Genomic DNA, 18,255 nt, shown 5'->3' with positions numbered 1-18,255 from the left:
AGGATAGAAGTAAATCTTTTGTTGTCTGGTATTCCCTCCAAAGTTGTTAACAATACCGTCTTAAAGCTGAGCAACCAGAATTTGAAAGTATACATATATCGATACTTATTTTACTTGACACCTGCATAAACTTCTAATTTGCCACATCAGAACTTGCTGCTGCTTACAAGCATTGTCTGGAGGTCTCTCATTGTTACTTTAAGTGATACCAGTAAATGTATTATTTATTTACAGTCACTTACGTACATTTTCCTATAAGTTCAGAACCAAATGGAGGGTGTTTGTTGGAGGAAAAAACAAGCAAACACAAAAATGAAACAACAGAGTAGCACAAAAAGGAAGGAAATCACAGCTCCAAGAAGTTACATACTAATCACCTGCCAGCACTGCATAAGCCTGTTGTAGGCTCTCACTGGACAGAGTCAAGATTACAGCAAATAAGAAGCAATCAGTAGTAACCTGATTTTATCTTACGTGAGGGAATTATTTCTGAGTCAGTCCTCCTCTTTGCTGAAAGACTTTTTCTTATCCAAATTCCCAACAGTCTGTTGCTCTGAGACTTTTGACCTTCTGCAGAAAGCTAACAGTTCACCATTACCAGTAAAACAGAACATTTCTGTTTGTGTTACAGATAGCTGATGAACAGCAGTCCCAAGCAAGATCAGCTCTTTCACCGATGAAATCTTCTTCAAGGTCACCCCTTTGGCCATATAAGCAATCCACAAATATTGTCTCTGACAATATTAGGGAGACTCATATGATTCATAAAGCCAAAAATTCCCGAAATGAACAAGCGCTACCCAAGCAAGACCAACAGCAAGAAAACTGTAAGGTGCAATAAATCTGTGAATTTAATTACAGCTCAGCACAACCAATCATGGAAAAACAATTTTTCATGTTTTTCAAATAAGTATCAGACCTATATGGGTGTCAACATTCTTTTTTTTCGGATCAAATGGTTAACAATATTCTTCAGATCTTGTTCTTGTATATGTACTAACAGTTGTGGAGTAATAATGGAACACAGAACTAAAAGTTGTAGGATGATTATGAAAGAACAGATCTTCTGTAGAGTTTTCTGTAAATAATTCTATATAAACTTGTAAAAAAAATTAAACCACTAAACCAAAAAATGGACTGTATGTTGCCACTGTTGCTCTTCATCCTGTGTACAGAAGGGTGATTTACAAATGGAAATTAAGATCACTTGAGCATCTCTTAAAACTATTAGATTCTGGGAAAATTGAGGCAACCACTGATTCATAACTCAAAATGAGGCAACAGTTTCATTTGTACCTGCACATACACGTATAACCAGACAGAAGCAGAATCCAGTGCACAGCAGTTTTCATATAACTTCTTCCAGGTGGAAAAATTGTGAGAAGAAAAGACCTGGTCCAAACAAATCCAGAAAGGGTTGTCCATTTTCCTTGGTATTAACTGTCATCTGTAATCTGTACTTCCTGGTGTACTCTGGTTTTGACTATAGCTGAAGATCTTAGTGTTAATCATCACCTCTGAAAAATGGACACTGTGACAACACATAGTACTCACTCTACCAATAATGGCTGGCTCCTGATTCTCTGAAGGAAGTCACTCTTCAGTCTTACAATTCTTGGACTTAAATGAGACATTTTATATGAATATTACTGCAGATAATTGACTTAAATCCATTTGTTAAAACAGTTAAAAAAAAAAAAAAAAAAAGACTGTGGTTTCAGATGAAGCAAAAACTGTAGGAATACTTAGCAAACAAAGAGCTATTTATCTTATTTAAAAAAAAAAAAAAAAAAAAAAAGCAGAGATAGCAGTAACTCAGCCAGAAAATGCAGCTAAAGTAGAGCAGTTCTGTGCAAGAGAAAAAAGGTCCCATCACCTCAACCAGTCGTTATCCAACTGAAATTACTTTTCCAATAGTTCATAATTGATTGTGCTCACCTACCCAAGTATCAGGAAATTAAGCGCCAGCATACAAACAGTAGTACTCTATGACTCCAAGCGATATGGAAGGGGGATTTTATCACATTCTTCCATCAGAAAGATGTCATTTCTTCTTTCAAAATGGATAGGTAGTAGTGTTTTCTACTGCCTGAAAAAGAGTTCTTGGAGCAATAAAATTTTCTTTCGAATTAAGTTGAACTTCAGAGTATAACAAGTGCTTCTCTAATGACACAAAGATAAGGTTCTACTTCAGGTTGTACTGTTGGTCAGCTTGGACTGCTTTTCTCTCTCAAAAATACAGAAGAAATGTTACTCTGCTGTACTGACAGCATTGTCATTTAGAATGCCCTGAGCAAGAAGAAACTGATCTACAAATTGGTATAACCAGAAGATCATTGAAGAATTTCAGCATTTATCTCAAACAAATCTAACAAACCAAAACATTCCATATTCTTATGGAATATATAAGTATATTATGGAAAATATGAAACCTTTCATACAAGTTATCCTTCAGTGACTACACACATCTACTGCTGGCATCAGGATCAGCAGGTCTTGTGGCTTTTTCTTACACTTCTCTGGTTGTTTGTTCACTCAGATATTAGGTAATTAGAACAATCCCTGTGGCATTAGGCCTAGAGGCAACTTCCAGGGAGACCAGAAGAGGCCCATCTTAAAGAATGCAAGTTGACTGCCTCAGCTTCTGTCAGTGTTCCAACAAGGCTGCTCATAAAGTATTTAAGATAAATAAATATTTTCACTGTCAATCTATATAGAGCTTTTCTATGGAATTGTATGTAGCTTTTTTTTTTTTTAATTATTATTATTATATTTTTTATTAACACTTGTTACATAGAACATCTTGAAATAGAAATACGAGTGGGAAAATAGTGGTAACAATAGAAAAAGCAATACTGGACTGTTTTATTTATCCTCATCTTTGTTTTTCTGTTTTCATTTGATGATTTGAAAAGTGTCCCACTTGGAGAAGAGCATGGAAAAAAACATCTATCTTTAGAAAGCTATTTAACCTTAACCAGAAAAGTTTAAATAACTAATTTTTAATGGAGTAAATATCATTACTAAAGGGCAGAATTGGGGCTCTTGTAGTCATGTCTTTTCCCATTTGGCCATGTTTGAATTTTATAAGCTCTTAGATTTTGGTAAGTGTGAAACATTTACAATTTGATAGATCACGGTATCTGTTCTCCATTACTTTTGTGTACTGTAGTAGTCACTAGTCTTAGTTTTTTGGATATGAACTAAAATAGGTTAAGATTTTCAAGAGATCTTTACTTAAACTAATACCTAAATCACTTAAAAATGGAACTTAGTATTTGACATCCTATTGCAAACCAGTGAGAGTTCAGGTCACAATTCATGTAAGGTTTTGAAAGCTGTATCTAAAACTTAATTTCCAACCTATCTGTAAATGAAGCATGTGATAGGAGAAAATCAAGATGCCTCATCAGGATTCCTAGTAAGAGGACCGCATAGGGAGTGTGTTTTGATGGTGTCAGCTATCAGGAACAGTTGAAAAGACATTTACATCTAGATTTCTATTTGGATTGTGAAGCCCCTGTACACATGCAGTCCTTGGTGCTCTGGCACTGTTCTCAGCACGGTGACCTGGCTGTTGTCATAGTGATGATATGTCACGTAACAGGAAGATGCATTAGCTGGATCTCTTCCTAGTTTTCCTGTTTGCCAAAGGTTTAGACTGTAACTGGTGTTTATATAATTTAGCTTGCTAACCTTGCTAACTTTGATTGCTTTTTGGAATGTCATAAGTTGTAGGCTAAAAGTATTTTGCCAGAATGCTGGTGTCCTTTTGCTGTGTGCTGTTACTGCTGCTGGAAGGATCTGGCTGAGTTGCATTCAGTTCTTTCTTTAGGCTTTGAACTATTCTTCTCCGCATTACCTAGGAATTAAAGAAAAACATTAAAGGAGATTTCTTTGGCTACTGCTTTTGTAAGAATACTGTTAAGGACCAGTGCTTGAATTACCCTCTCGTTTGCCAAATTTAAATGCTCCCAGGTTGGATTCTGCCCTGCCTTTTCAGAGCACAGAAACAGCAGAACAGCAGTGACAGACCTGAGTAAACCCTGCACCATTCAAAACAGAGCTACAATCTCTCAACTACTACTTGGGTAGAGCTGGTAAAATTTTTTCTTTTTAAAATCAAGTCCCAGCAGTAGTAAACACTGTTTACTGAGCATGGGCCTATGTTGGTGGTATGTCAGTGGAGACTGAACCTTCCCACCAATATTCTATTGCACTTGGTTACTGTGCTACCGATAGCAGCAGAGAGGCAGTCTGGCACAATGGCATCTGACGTGGAAGTAAAAAAGGTGTAAAGATGTGTCATTGAATTTCTCCATGTGGGAAAAATGGCACCCACTGACACTTACTGAACGTTTGTGGAGACCAAACAGTGGATGCAAGCACAATGAGGGGGTGGGTGGTGCATTTCAGCAGCTATAATGAAGACATGAAAGATGAGCCATGTTCTGGATGGCCATGCACAGCTGTCACACCACAAAATGAAAAGTATTTTGATCAGTTCATCTGTGTGAACTGGTGGGTTATTACCATGGAACTAAGTATGCTGCTGAGGATCGACTTCAATATATTGGAAACAATGATAGTAATGTTGGAATATTGCAGTTTGCATCAGGTGGGCCACACAAATGCTCACACAAGAACAGAAGGAACATCATGCACAGGTTTGCCAGGACCTATTGAACAAATAGAAGGCTGAAGGTGAGAGTTTAATGGATTGTATCATTACTGATGGTAACATGTGATGTCACTGCTATGAGCTAGAGTCAAAATGGCAGTCCATGGAGTGGTGACGTGAATTCCCCATCAAAGAAAAAGTTCAAGATGCAGCCCTCAGTGGGTAAAGTGATGTGCACTGTCTTTTGAGACTGGAAAGGGATTATCCTGGATTTCCCAGCACCTGAACGAGTCATTAACTATGTCTTCTACATCATGACGCTGAATAAGCTGAAAGCTCAAGCTTCCGGAGTCAGGATGGAGAAGAAGGCAATCTTCCTCTTGCAACAAGGTAATTCCAGGCTCCGTACCAGTTTGAAAGCTGTGAAATACATTGATAGTCTTGGCCAGACAGTCCTACCATACCCACTGTGTAGTCTGGATTTGGTACCTTCTGACTTCCATCTCTTTGGGCTGATGAAAGGTAGACTGCATGGGCAATGTTTTCTCAGCAACAGTGCCTTCATAGCAGCTGTGAAATCGAGGGTCACCTCCACAGGTGTTGATTTTTAAAAGTGCAGCATTCGGGCTCTTGTTTATTGCTGGCAAAAATGCATAGCTAACTAACAGTTGTAACTGTGTTGAAAAGCAGAGTTTTGTAGCTGCAAATTTGCTCTGTCAAATAGTGTTATTGTGCCCTGTAATTAGTTTCCATGTAAACAATTAGAGGCATTATTTTTGGAGTGACCTACATATTTATCCTATGACAGAAGGACAGGTATGCTTTTGTTACCTATGTGTTTTCAGACAAAAATGTGCACAACTGAACACTGTAGTGTAGAGTTTAGAACGGATAAAATTGTGATGTAGCTAAAAAATGGCTAAATCAGCTTGGCTTTTTTACATTGTGGGTTTGTTTTTCTCCCTAGAAGAAGTAAACACATTACATACTCTTCACTTTTCAGCTACTGAAATACTTAGGTGAATGCTCTGGTGGTTTATGAGTACACAAGAAAGTCAGAATCTTTCAGTGTTTTGCCTTTTTACAACTAAATTTTATAAATTAGATGAAAACATATTGAGAATCTGCTCTTGGCACTGGATGGTGTTCCATGGTTCTCTTGTTAAAAGGCCTGCTGAGTACCACATGAAATGCAGTGTAAGTGCCTCTGCTGTTGTGAAGGATGACACTTTTTTTGTGAAGTCTGTGCATCCACATCAGATTACTGCATTCTTTCAGAGGCAAAATAGGAGAGTGGGAAATTATTAATGTTGGCTGGAGAGTACTTCAATTTTTTGTTCACTATACACAAAGATAAATGTTCTGTATTCTTTCCTCCCTGTGCTGAAAATCAGTTCTCTTGTTAATTTTTAAGTGTGTGTGGCTTTAGTTGTTGTCTGGCACTGACTGAAGACTTTAAGTCGTCTAAGGAGCACAGTTGGAATCCTTTTTAATTAACTTAGGTTCAGATCATGGGCTAGAAGTTGCAATGGAGATGGTCGATAAACCATCCCTGTGCATTTTTTTTTCTTGCCATTTTCTTATGAGTAATTACAGAAGGAAAGAGTATGTTTTATGATTCTGAGATCTTAATATCTCATACTTGCTTATAGCTCCTTGTTTAACTTGGGTTACCTCATCTTGTACCTCTTTTTATTGAAGTTTCTGGTTCCTGGCACTATCTTCAGGTCAGTAAATCTAGTGAGGCAGGCTGTTATGCCTGAAAATATTAGTTTATATCTGAGACTCTAAACAGCAATCTCACATTAACTGTACATCCTCTAAATGGTGTTCTTTATAAGAATTTGAAGGTTACCAGTTCATTTAGCTGTCTCAGTCAGCTTCTATGACACAACAGTATGTTGCCTGTGTTATAAGCATCCTCCTGACATGCAAAAAATACAAAGAAAAAATGTATGGTTAGTGAATCAATGGCAGCAAATAGAATTGCTGTGAAAGTGGTGCCAAAGCTTCTAAAACAATTAAGTTAGTGGACATAGATGATGCTGTGTTTGGATACAGAGCTGAAGGATAGAAGATCTGACTGAAGTCTCGTCTTTGCTCTGATACTGACACTGAAGATGGTCAGCTAAACCTGATGCAGGACTGACAGTTGAATAGCCACACTCACTCACATAGGAATTGGCAAAGGGTGCTTTGAAGAGCTCTATCAAAGAATGTTGTTAACAGAGCAAACTTCAATGAAGATTTCTTTCCCGCTTATTTCTTATTTCTTCTCTAGCTGAAGGAAGTGTGTGCTGGAAGTCATTTTAAAGGCAAGTCTCTCATTTTCAGACAACTCAGTTGCTATTTCTACATTGCTACCTAGGGTGCAATGTAAAAATATTGATGGAAATGTAAGAGATCGCTGGCTTGCTATAACAGTCAGGAGGATTCCACAAATTTGTATCATCCCAGTGGTATATTAGAGATAACTTCTATAAGTTCAGTAATGCATCTGTGATTATTCTTCTCCTTGCCTCTCAATTAAGTAGTACTGTACATATTGTTCCCTGTCAAATATCTTATTTTGTCAGGTGCCAGAGAGCAGAGTTGTTCTCTTTTCAAATTGCTGGTTTGATTTCTGGCAGTACTTGATTGCTTAAAAATGTGCTTTCTACATCCATTTTCCTCAATACTTAATTAACTACAGAAAAAGACTGAAATGAGGTTTCATTTAAGTAGTTGTTTCACTTTTGTTGCCTCTAACCCATTCAATTATTTCCTTCAGCTCACTAAAGTAGTCTCAGAGATGTTATCTTTCATTTGCAAGAAATTTTGCACACAGGTTTAACTTTCTTTAGCTAAATCCCTCTGCAGAATGCATCCAGTGTTAGGACAAAGCACAGAAGCAAGGCCACAGCAGAAGTGATGAAATGCCAACCAAATTCAAACCATCTCATTTTGTTCTTTGGAAGGTCACTGTGGGAATTCGTGACAGAAAAGGGACTCTAAGAGCTGTTGCGTAGAAGGGAAAAAGGACGGGTGGAATTGGAAACTCAGCAGAATTTGAGTAAGATATTGGGAAAATCTTAAAACTCAAGCTCAATTTGAAGGTCAATATAGTGATCTCTGAATATTAAGCATTTTAACAGAAAACTCGTTCTTCTTGTTGAAGTACACTAGGGACGATAGATAATCCACTCTTTGTGAGCTCTAAACACATAATGTCCAGTGATTTGAAACTGACTCACTCTTCTAGCTTAGCTTTTAGCTCTGGCAAGAAAATATGGGGGCTGTTCCCACGTATGTGGCTCCCATACATCTCTGCACAGGTGCTTTTTGATGTTTGCAGTCTTTGATATCAAAGGGATTTGTTTTTCTTTAGAGAGATTTATGGTCTTGCTATAGACATGAAGAAATACTCAAGAATAGAGAAAAGAGAAACTTCAGCCCCTGACCGCCATGACTTTAAATCAATACTTGCTGTAATTTCTGAATTAATCTAAAATTTATTAAAACCTATCCAGAAGACCACTCTTTCTTGATGTTAAAAGGCAATTTTATATTTGTATTCTGATTTTTCAAGTGAACTGCTAAAGTGAACCTCTGACAAAAGGGAAGTGTCCAAGGCTATGGAAGGCTGAAGACCATTAGAGCTTGCTGTCAGATCTGCACATTGCTTAGTCAGCAGACTTGATCCTCTGTATTCACTTTGTAAACGCTCTTTTCTTTTCCATTCTAGATCTATTCTTGAAGCTTGCTGACCTATAACTAAAGTACGACCTGGAGAGCAGATTGTGCTTGATTTCAGTGACTAATCAAAGTTGTCAGCTATACAGATGTGAAGGTATGCACATGTCCTGTGGCTGTGAGATGGACCAAGTTTGGTGATGGTCATCTGTTTACATTTTCTACACATTTTTCCAGTTGTCTCCATATGTGAAAACCCTGATTTATGTAGACAAGTAACTTTGTTCATGAAGAGATGAGTATTTGCCACTGCACACACACAAATGAAATAGGAAGAACAGCAACATGTCAGTATACCTTACACACTGCCAGAGCAGGCAGTGAATGAATATGTCCAGTTAAAACTTCAGAAGAAGTTTAAGAAGTTGAAATGAAACTTTAGAAATTTCGGTGAGAATAAATACTAACCATGTTACTGTGGCAAAGTACAAAATGCCTACTTTATGTTCTATGCAGAATTGAATCTGCTTTACAAGACGTTTCCCCTTCTGCCTGTCATGGGGTCAGTGCTGGTTTGGAGGCAAGAGACTACATATGCGATCAGTGACATTTGTTGTTGTAAAGAATAAGCTTGATTCCTATGCTCACCTAACAACAGTCATTTTTATTTTTACTGGTTTACATTTGAAACTTTCCCACATGCAGCATTATGGTATATTACAAAAACCTGTATTTAAATGGTAACAGTGCACAGTGCTTGTAAGTGACTGTTGGTAAACTGCTTGTTCACGTTAATGATTAAGCCTGTAATTATCACATTAGCATCCTAAGCCACACTTGTTTGCTGATATATCTCCTTCTAAGGTGACCCCATAAGACTATGGGTGCAACAGCTCTGAGTTTCCTGTATGAGGGGGGGATTGTTTGGTTGATGCATGTCCAAGCACAAGCAAACTAGCAAACTGAAGAGGCACTGGGATAGGCAGTTCAGTCAGATGGGTTTAAGCATCCTCGTGATGTGCAATGCAGTTCAGAGTAGAGTTGTTTTAGGGAACAGTCTCTGATGCTATGCCAGCGTAAGTGCCAGAAGGAACTTGCAGAGGTGCTGGTTTTAGATAGAAATTACACAGAAGAGCAGAGCAGGGAAAACAAGAACCCAAACAGTAAGTTGGCAGACATCCAAGGTGGGTGAAATAAACACTGCAAAGTCCTTGACAAATGTTTCTATCTATCTGCCTATTTTGTCTACCTGGTCCAGAAAAACAGCAGTAGTGAGTAGAAAGAGTTTGGTTTCAAGACAACAAACTAAAAGAGGTAAAAGTATTTTTGTAAGATAAAAGGTCCACTCAGGAACTCTCTTCCATCCTCATGGAACTGGTCAATCCTCTTTTGAAAGTCTCAAAATAATTCAGCTTCCATTCTTTCCCCTGTGTGAACTGTGCCCCTTCTAACCAACCTCACTGCCTGCAAAGTTCTTCGGATGCTGGTTATGCTTACACTTCTCATTTAACCATCCCAAAGAACCTTTCTTCTCTCTGATCACTTTACATCCTTCTAACGTGTAGAGAAAGTTTGGGTATTATTCCTCCCATCACTGCATGACTAACATGCTACTATATGGTGTAAAAAGTCCTTTAATTCTGTTCACTGCCACTTAGTTTTATTCTTCCTTTTTGATATTTTTTCAAACTCTTGTTTTTGCAGGAGAATATACATGATATCACACATTGTGATAGGATGTAGTTTAAATGCACTACTGTATGCAAACTCATCCTTCTGGAAGGAATTGAGTTCTTTCAGTCTCCTGTTAAACTATTCTCAGCTCTGCCTGTAAGGCAATCATTCTTGAAGGTGTTGACCTTAAAAATAAACTCAGCATCCTTTTGTCAGATGGAAATTATGAATCTTCTCAAACTGAGGTGCAGATACTGATTTTTTTCCACAAAGCTCACTTAAAATTACCTGAATTTCAGTTCAGATTTTTTCTCACTTTCACTACCTACTGACTGTCAGCAAGATCAGCATCTAAACAGATACAAAAACACTGCTTATCTCCTAATCACATCACTGTGAAAGACAAAATGACCTTCCATGTTCTAATTATTTTATAATGCCTTTGGTTATTATTTATTCATTATGTAAAACATATGTGTAACTCCCACATGTTGGAGAAAGTGCAATGTTTAAAGTCAGCTCTGCAAATTTACAAAAACAAATAAGCCAAAGTAGCCCATTTAAATGCTATACCATTGACACTTGCTTAAAATCCTCCCACCTGAATCTGCTGTATCAGTGTAAGTTTTAGAAGGCAAAGTTTATACCCCTGACCATGAACTCTTCTTGCTCATAAGTTGAAATGCCTTCTTAAAATCAACCAGGGCAATGAGTCACTGGAACAGGTTGCCCAAAAGAGTCTTGGATGCCCTGGAGTTATTCAAAGTCAGGTTGGATAGAGCCCCAGGCAGCCTGATCTAGTGGGAGGCAGCTCTGCTCACATCAGGGGATTAGCACTGAATGGTCTTTAAGGTCCCTTCTAGCCAAAACCATTCTTATTTCATAATTCTATGAAGGACTCGAGCACAAAATCCCTCTCAATGCTGGAATTAGTAGTCTCACTCCCTGCATGGTGAGAATTGTGGGATGAGTGCTTTTTAAAAGAGTTCTGCAACCTCCCTGTATAGTGACTCCACTTCCAGTCCTTCCTATTACCTTGTGCTGAGAAACAAATTCAAAACCTGGAGAATAAACAGCTTTTGTTCACAAGCTGCAGAGTTGGACTGGGGCCTCCCCAGAGTAGGGCAGGCATTGAAATTCCCCGTTTCATAGGGAGTGCTTCAGCCAGTCTGTTATGATAGTAAAGACCCCATTAATACCATCATCTTTGTGAATGATTTTAAAAGGAACACAATGTATTTTCAGGCTTTTCAAAGAGAAGTTATAAGTATGTTCTCGGTTGAGGGCTCCAAGTTCTAGGTTAAAACAGGCAGAGGTTATTTTGTGCATCCTAAGTAAGACACCAAATCTGCTGCAGAGAGACGACTGTGAATTCACGTGTGTGCCTGCCATTTTGTGTCGTCTCTCCACAGATCACTTCATTCTCAGCATGTGAGATTTTCAGGTAAGCACTTTGAGGTGTTTAATTCTTAGCAGGAACCACATGGGGAGCCTTAATGTTGAACTCTGGAGTTTTATTCTGCTCTGGAGACCAAAATCCTAAAAGGAAACTATTAAAGAAAGAAGGTTTTCTTACTGTGTTTAGTCACAACCCACAAGTCTCTTGCTGTTCTTTTACAGAAAGTTGCAGTTGCAGCAAAAAAAAAAAAAAAAAAAAGTGCTGCAAGAAACATTCTTCATAAACAGGTTTTATATAATTACAGCAATTCTGCACACTCAGTATATTAACTACCTTCTAGAGACCTTGTTAGAATAACACACAAAATCTTACAGAAAAACCTCTTTAGCAGTCCTCCACGGAAAGCACCCTTCCTGCTGATTTTGTAGAATTAGTTTCTCCTTGCCTTCTATTTAAATTGTGTAGCAGTCAATTTGCCATAAAGGGTTGCTCAGCATTGATATACAGCATTTCTGCCAGAGATGACAGTGTATTTATTAAAAGATGTTTTTTGCTTACCTCATCAAGGTTATGCCTCTTACTTTTAATATGCATTTCAAATACATCTTCTAACACCCTTAAAAATAACGAAAGCTAACATTAGTGGGAAAAAAAAAAAAAAAAAGAGAGAAGGAAAAAAACCCAACCTGTTCAAAGGTTGTATACTTTCAAATGAGAAATACCACTCAGCCTGTCTTTCCAGATCATTTAGAATATATCCCAACTTTTCAGTGTTGCTCCACCTCCTTCCCCCTTCTGAGTCATAGCTTTAAATGGATTTAAGAGATGAAGTCTTAAACCTCTGTAAGGTTGTTCGAAGTGAATGCAGTTTGGCAAGGGCTCAGACAGGAACAGTCTTTCATGTGTATATCTCCAATTACTTTTTCTGCAGTTAGTGAAGACTATTGGTGCTCTCCATGGGAATGTTGTACTGCTCTGCTGTATTTGTGAGACTGGGGAGGCTGCTGTAAGCAGCTTTCTAGATTCAGCTATATTTGGAGTCCCTTTGTCCAGGATATTGCATTACTAGAAGGCAATTTCTGAATTGCCTTTAGTCAACACACTTTACACCATTTGCATGGTCTCCTCAGGGCTCCAGTTATTTAAAAGAAATAGCTTTTAAGGGAAACAACAGGAGTTGAACTTTCTTGGTTATAGTTTTGTTGACAAGGTGGACTAGGGCAAGAGAGATGCCTTCAAAAAACACTCAGAATATTTTCTTGATGGTCTGACTATCTGCAAGCAAAAGCTGTGCTCACTGTGATATGTGAGCACCTGTAAAAATGAAATCTGACAGGGAGATTAGGTTTCCAAGTTCCGCAGTTGTAATTTATTGAAACCCAACCCGGTTTGTGTTTTCATGCAGTCATAGTGTATATATATATATATATATATATACATTTGCAATGAATCAGAGGTGCTAGAAGGGCTGTTTTGGTTGTATGCTACTTATTTGAATTGCAAGAGCATTAATCATTTTAACTGTAGACAAACCCATCTAAATAAATGGAGATTTTAAAGTATGTGCCTATTGTATACAACCTGCAGCATGTTTGCTAAGGCCGACAGTTGTTTCTTTTCTAGCTCGTCTCAAAGACCTATTTAGAAATTCAGTTCTGGAACTGAAATGAAAGTCCACTACTGATTGCTTTCTTGTATTCTGCAGAGAAATTACGTTGTTACTAGAGGTGACCCAAGAAAATAACAGATGATCAGTCATATATTTCTAGTAACCTTTATTTTCAAGGGAAGAGAGCACAGCATCTAAAAACCTCTATCTGAATTCAAAAGGTTGGTCCTTTCACCCTATATGCCTAAGCACAGTCACCCTTGAGCCCTGAGCTGGGCTTAGCATGGAGCACACATACAACCCTTTGCTGCTGTCACAGCATTTATGTACTAGCCTGGGTTCTTCTGTTTGGTATTTTTACTATTGAGAAAATGCTTGTTTTCTGAAGGATACCAGTCTTCCTGTTAATTTGGAGGCTGACACACAGCAGTTTAAGTCTTTATTCTGTTTTAAAGTTATCCTTTTTTTTTTTTTTTTTTTTTTAAAAAAAAAAACAATGTGTATGGGCAGGCAGGAAGCTCAGCAGCCTCTTCAATGTTTGTTGAGACTGTGATGTCCAAAGCTTCTACTGTTCCTCACACTGTAATCAGAAAATTCAAATGGAAACCTCCATTTCTAATTCAGGCATCAAATGTAAAAGTCTGAAAACCACTACACTTAGAAGGAAAAAAGAAAGCTCTTGCCTTCAACTGCTTGCTTAGAAAACAAATAAAATGTCCATGGTTTCTTAAAACAATTTTAAAAGAGCCCTAGGGATTATCAGTAGAAAATCTTGGTGTGGTATCAGAATGAGGTTGATTCACACCAGGAGGTTAACACCTCTCCAGAATCAAGGCGAAGCATTTGACCAAGACAAACTGAACACTTGTGGTAAATTCTCAGCCAAAGAGCCTCCTATTTAAAATGCTGGCCAGGCCATGGCATAGAATAAGGGGACACAGTGTTGCAGCTTTGAGCAGGCCTTCAAATAGACCCATGGATAGAAGATAGTTTTCTGCTAAAAATTGATAGGTGGGATAGGTGGCATGGGAGCACATACAGATTGTGAAACCATAAAAGGATGATGCATTGGGCACCAGCACAACTGAGTACATTTGGCTCTAGTCTTCATGCATGCATTGTTAATTGACAGAGCACACATCCTAGAGGAAGTAATTATTGCATTAATTCATTTTGCTCTTCTGTAAGGGAGAAAGAACTCTAAACACAAAATCTTATGCTGTGACACAATTTGCTAAGGAAGAATCACTGTAACTCAGATTTGTTCCATCAGGACTGACTTGGAACTGGAATCAAAGTGTTGTAACAGTAACACATGTTGCCTTACTGTGTACAGGAATGAGACTGAGAACAGCCTCAGAAAATATGACATTTGCATGTTTCTACTAGAATTTACTGGGAAATACAAGGATGCCTACCAGTATTTTCTGTTCAGCTGCTCAGTTTAAATCAGGAGTCCTATAAAATGCAGTTACAAGAATATACACCAAGCTAAACTGGCTTCAAATTTCATTTTAACCTAATTAAAAACATCATTCCTTTACATCAATTAAATAACTGGTCAGTATTTTCTAGCTAAAGTGAAAACTAAGAAACGCAAAGCACTTACTCTTCCTGGTAACAACTTCCACTCAAAATGTCATTTGTGAGATCCTGAAGAAAAAGAAGACACTCTTCTTCTCTGCACAAATACATAAGCTTTCAGCATCTTTCATTAAAGTACACAGAACACAAAGTTTACAGTACAACCCACTACAGCAGCATTTTTATAGTAACTAAATTAAAGAAGGAATTGGGCCAACATATTCAAAACTGATGAACCTCTTTACTAGGATGGGTTTTTTTACTGTCTGGGTTCATGCTCCTTTAAAAGAGTGCCTTTCAGAGCTCTTTGGTCAGCTTCCTAATTATATTAATTCATTAATATAATTTAATACATTGATTTCATTAATCAAATTATCTATACCTTTCAAGAAAATCAGTTCATGAAAAAGTGTCCCAATGGACACATAGATAGCACAAGAGATTACTTAGTTATTAGTTTAGTTATTATGTATTTTGCCTACAGTAAGAGGGGACTGAGTGGTATGACTCAGAACAGCTTTTCCAATTTTCCTCCAAAAGAAGAAGGCTGAAGCTTGTATCCGTAATGGAGTCATTTCCACTCACCTCCACTCACCACACATTGGTGCTGGTAAATGACTCTTGTGCCTCATTTTCAATTTTCCATCATATTCCTATTTTAACATTTTGTTCTAAACTTAGAAACAGTTCTCATATATATATATATATATATATATGTATGTGTATATATATTTAACTTACTTTTCTTGTGGTCCCAGAAAAAGTGGCATTTCAGAATTAGGAATCCATAATTCACAGTTCTGTCACAAACAGGTAAAGTAAAAAACTAGATTTTTGATTATCTTTGTATTAACATTTTATATTTCTATTCAGAGCACTGGGGGAAATGATTTGATTCCATAATACATAAAAACACACAGCAACACTATACAAAAGTGACAGGTCTGCTCATGTGAAATTAATGTCTACAGTGTCAATCACTTGTGAATAAAGAAAGACTGTTTCTACTAGTTAGATTCACATTAGCAGAAATGGAAAAGAGAAAAAACTCTGCAAACACTATGTAGGAAAGCTGAAGGTTTGGGAAAACTGGAAATATTTAGAGAGCTCATTTGAATAAGGTACATTTTTCTTTAAAAGGATGTGCTAAATATCTTTAAAAAATCAGACAGATGATGTATAAAAGGAGATAGATCCCAAAATTATCCTCGCTCATGAAATAGGAATATGGATGAATTTAGGAGCTTCTTTTCTTTTACTGTTCTTTTACTTTTAAAGTAGAAAGTCTGGTGGTTGGAATATGGTATGCAATAATCCCAGCTAGCAAAGAGCTAGCACACATCAGGACTGTATGGCATACTACAGTCTGACTGTAGGCTGAGTGCTTAGCCCTTTGCCTGGGAGATTCTGGGCCCTAAAGTATTAGATCAATGAAGTGAAAAGGCTGCTTAAAATTAAGATACTGTTTTTTACTTTGCGTAATGCCTGATTTATGTTTCTCAGAGAGTTACTTAAGCTTTTCCTATTTTGTTCGCAGAAATCTTTTGACCCTATATTGCCACGTTAGATGCTTCAGTTGTGATCTTAGTAACTGCTCTTAATGTACACTCCCCAGAAATTCTGTAATCCATCCTTTCTCTACTCAAGCAGGACAAGTTTGTGTATGAATAGTGGCTTCCATTCATTTTCTTTCTACCAAACTGGGTGCACCAACCTCAGCTGTCCACGTAGAGAAGTCATCTGAGTGCGGCCTCATATGTGCATCTTCTAAAAAACTGAAAGATCAAAAGCACAATGAAAACCAATTATTTTTGCTTAAAAGGGTCATGTTTGAAAGTCAGATTACTTAGCTTTTAGAACTGATGCATAAACAATGTACCTGTGTAACTCCGTTTTGTTTTCATTATTGCCATCAGCTGATTTAAGTGACAGTCTGCCAGGAGACGAGCTCTTTTTTGGGGGAGGAGGATTATAGCACCTGTGCTTCAAGAGAAAAGATTGCTGTGATGTCTTTAAGATTTGTGGGGTAAAACGTTTTTTTCCTGTGAAGCAAATGGAGTGTTTGTCAAGGAGGTCCCCAGAGTATGTTTTGTTAGAGGAGTTTTGAAATGCCTTCTTCCTGTTGTGATTGTTTAAATGCAAATGAGACTGTTGGAGCTGCAAAGCAGATGACCTGTCTTTACCAAAGGCAGGAACATGATTCTGGCATAAACTATGCTGAGCAGTCTTCCTTGCAGAAGAGGCTGGCAACTGAGTTCTTGAACTGAGCATCTGAAAAGATACAGAGGGAGGCTGCACTCTCTCTGTCCTGGAATAGCTGTTCTGCGCAGGTGTCAAATGTAGGTGACCATTTTCCAGCAGTGAACACCTCATCTGCAAGTTAAAAAACAAAATACCCAGAAAAAAATTATATATACATATCACAAAAGCAATCTGCTGATGTCAGTGCCTCCTATAAACTGACTCGCTAAGAAGGAAGTTTAAGAAACAGTCTTCAAGCTGCTTCAAGTGGTCTCAATGAGCTGCAGTTAGAAGTAAAGCAACATTGTCGCTTTGTTACAGCTAGTTGTTAACACGTCCCCTTTTTAGCTTCCTTTTCCTTCCTTCTCTGGGCAAAGATGAGGTTTCTCATGACAGGTATTGTTAGGAAATTACAGAAATTCCTCTTTCTTTGCCAGGGCTCACAGAGGGAGATTTTTCCTTCCTTGGTCATCGTCATTCTCACAGCAATCCTCTTTAGGAGCAGTGGGATGACACCTACTCACTCTCCTTGCAGGACTATTCAGGTATGAGCTCCATTTTGAGAGTCTGAATTCCAGCAGAACTACTATAATCCACATAAATACCATCAGTGGGATTACAGTCTACCATTTTCTTTTTTATCTCAGTGGAACCAAGGTTTTACAAATCAAAATAATACAGATGTTTGAATTGGATGACCTACTTTATAAACAGCGTCTCTGGTAATCTAGTGGTAAACACACTATAATTCTCAACAAATAGAAAGCTTTACAATCTAAATATAGACTCCTGAGGGACTTTTACCCTCAGAGAGACTCAGTACTATGGCAGAACAAGGTGTTTTGGATAACGTTGCCTTTTGCATTGAAGTCCATAGGTAGAATTTGGTAAAGAAGTGGCCTACTCATGCTACCACAAGGTTGTACAGTCTCTGGTGCCTGTCAGAATATAAAGAATTAGGACTGAATACTTTAGTATCTTGATTTTACCAGTGAATGCTGTTCAAGAATTCAGAGGATACAGTTAAACAAGATGACGTTATTGTATTTTGTTCAGAGGGATTTTGATAAAAAACATAGGGATTTAGTTTTGGTTGTTGTTGTTTAATATTGTGTACAGCAATTTTTGTTAGAAGAATCTTGTCGTTTATGCCACAAAATTATTTCAGGAAATTCACTCAATTTTTGTTTTCCAGCCACCCACATAATACTTTCTTAAAAATTCTGCTTCAACAAGAAATCGAATCCTATTTGTCAAAGGAACAATGAGAGCACATGTTGGTTTGTGAATGCTACAAAAAAAAATATTTAAGTTCTAAAAAACCAACCAACAGGGACACTTTTTAGTCATGTACTTGTGCATGACATACGGACATGTCATGGTAGATCTAAGGTGTGGGTCATGTAAGTATAAGAACAGATGAGAGTATAGCTGCTGAATCTAACAAAAAACCTA

The 18,255-nt window shown here is 37.6% G+C and overlaps 3 protein-coding genes across 6 annotated transcripts in view; 2 read left to right on the top strand and 1 right to left on the bottom strand.

Annotated features, from left to right (window-relative positions):
* CENPF (centromere protein F) overlaps positions 1-1,707 on the top strand; it is a 34,907-nt gene extending 33,200 nt beyond the window's left edge. For both annotated transcript variants that reach the window (XM_015857333.2, XM_015857332.2), the window contains exon 20: positions 632-1,707. In XM_015857333.2, the coding sequence (XP_015712819.1) occupies positions 632-841 (210 nt within the window). In that variant the 3' untranslated portion in view covers positions 842-1,707. The remainder of the gene's footprint in view (positions 1-631) is intronic.
* A 2,007-nt stretch (positions 1,708-3,714) lies between these two features.
* The window catches only part of LOC107311089 (spermatogenesis-associated protein 7-like), a 49,994-nt gene continuing 35,453 nt past the window's right edge, over positions 3,715-18,255 (bottom strand). Inside the window, exons 6-11 of one of the 2 annotated variants that reach the window (XM_015857339.2) lie at positions 16,439-16,932; positions 16,274-16,334; positions 15,301-15,359; positions 14,585-14,656; positions 11,925-11,982; positions 3,715-3,862 (exon numbers count right to left, since the gene is read on the bottom strand). In XM_015857339.2, the coding sequence (XP_015712825.2) occupies positions 3,740-3,862; positions 11,925-11,982; positions 14,585-14,656; positions 15,301-15,359; positions 16,274-16,334; positions 16,439-16,932 (867 nt within the window). In that variant the 3' untranslated portion in view covers positions 3,715-3,739. The remainder of the gene's footprint in view (positions 3,863-11,924; positions 11,983-14,584; positions 14,657-15,300; positions 15,360-16,273; positions 16,335-16,438; positions 16,933-18,255) is intronic. The other variant, XR_004306519.1, reaches the window with a different exon arrangement.
* The window catches only part of KCNK2 (potassium two pore domain channel subfamily K member 2), a 168,003-nt gene continuing 153,608 nt past the window's right edge, over positions 3,861-18,255 (top strand). For both annotated transcript variants that reach the window (XM_015857337.2, XM_015857334.2), the window contains exons 1-2: positions 3,861-5,011; positions 8,346-8,450. The gene's annotated coding sequence lies outside the window, so the exon portion shown is untranslated. The remainder of the gene's footprint in view (positions 5,012-8,345; positions 8,451-18,255) is intronic.

This window comes from Coturnix japonica, chromosome 3, assembly GCF_001577835.2.
Source record: "Coturnix japonica isolate 7356 chromosome 3, Coturnix japonica 2.1, whole genome shotgun sequence".
NCBI classification, from domain to species: domain Eukaryota; kingdom Metazoa; phylum Chordata; class Aves; order Galliformes; family Phasianidae; genus Coturnix; species Coturnix japonica.
Note: the sequence above shows the minus strand (reverse complement) of the source record. Positions and strands in the feature narration are given on the sequence as shown.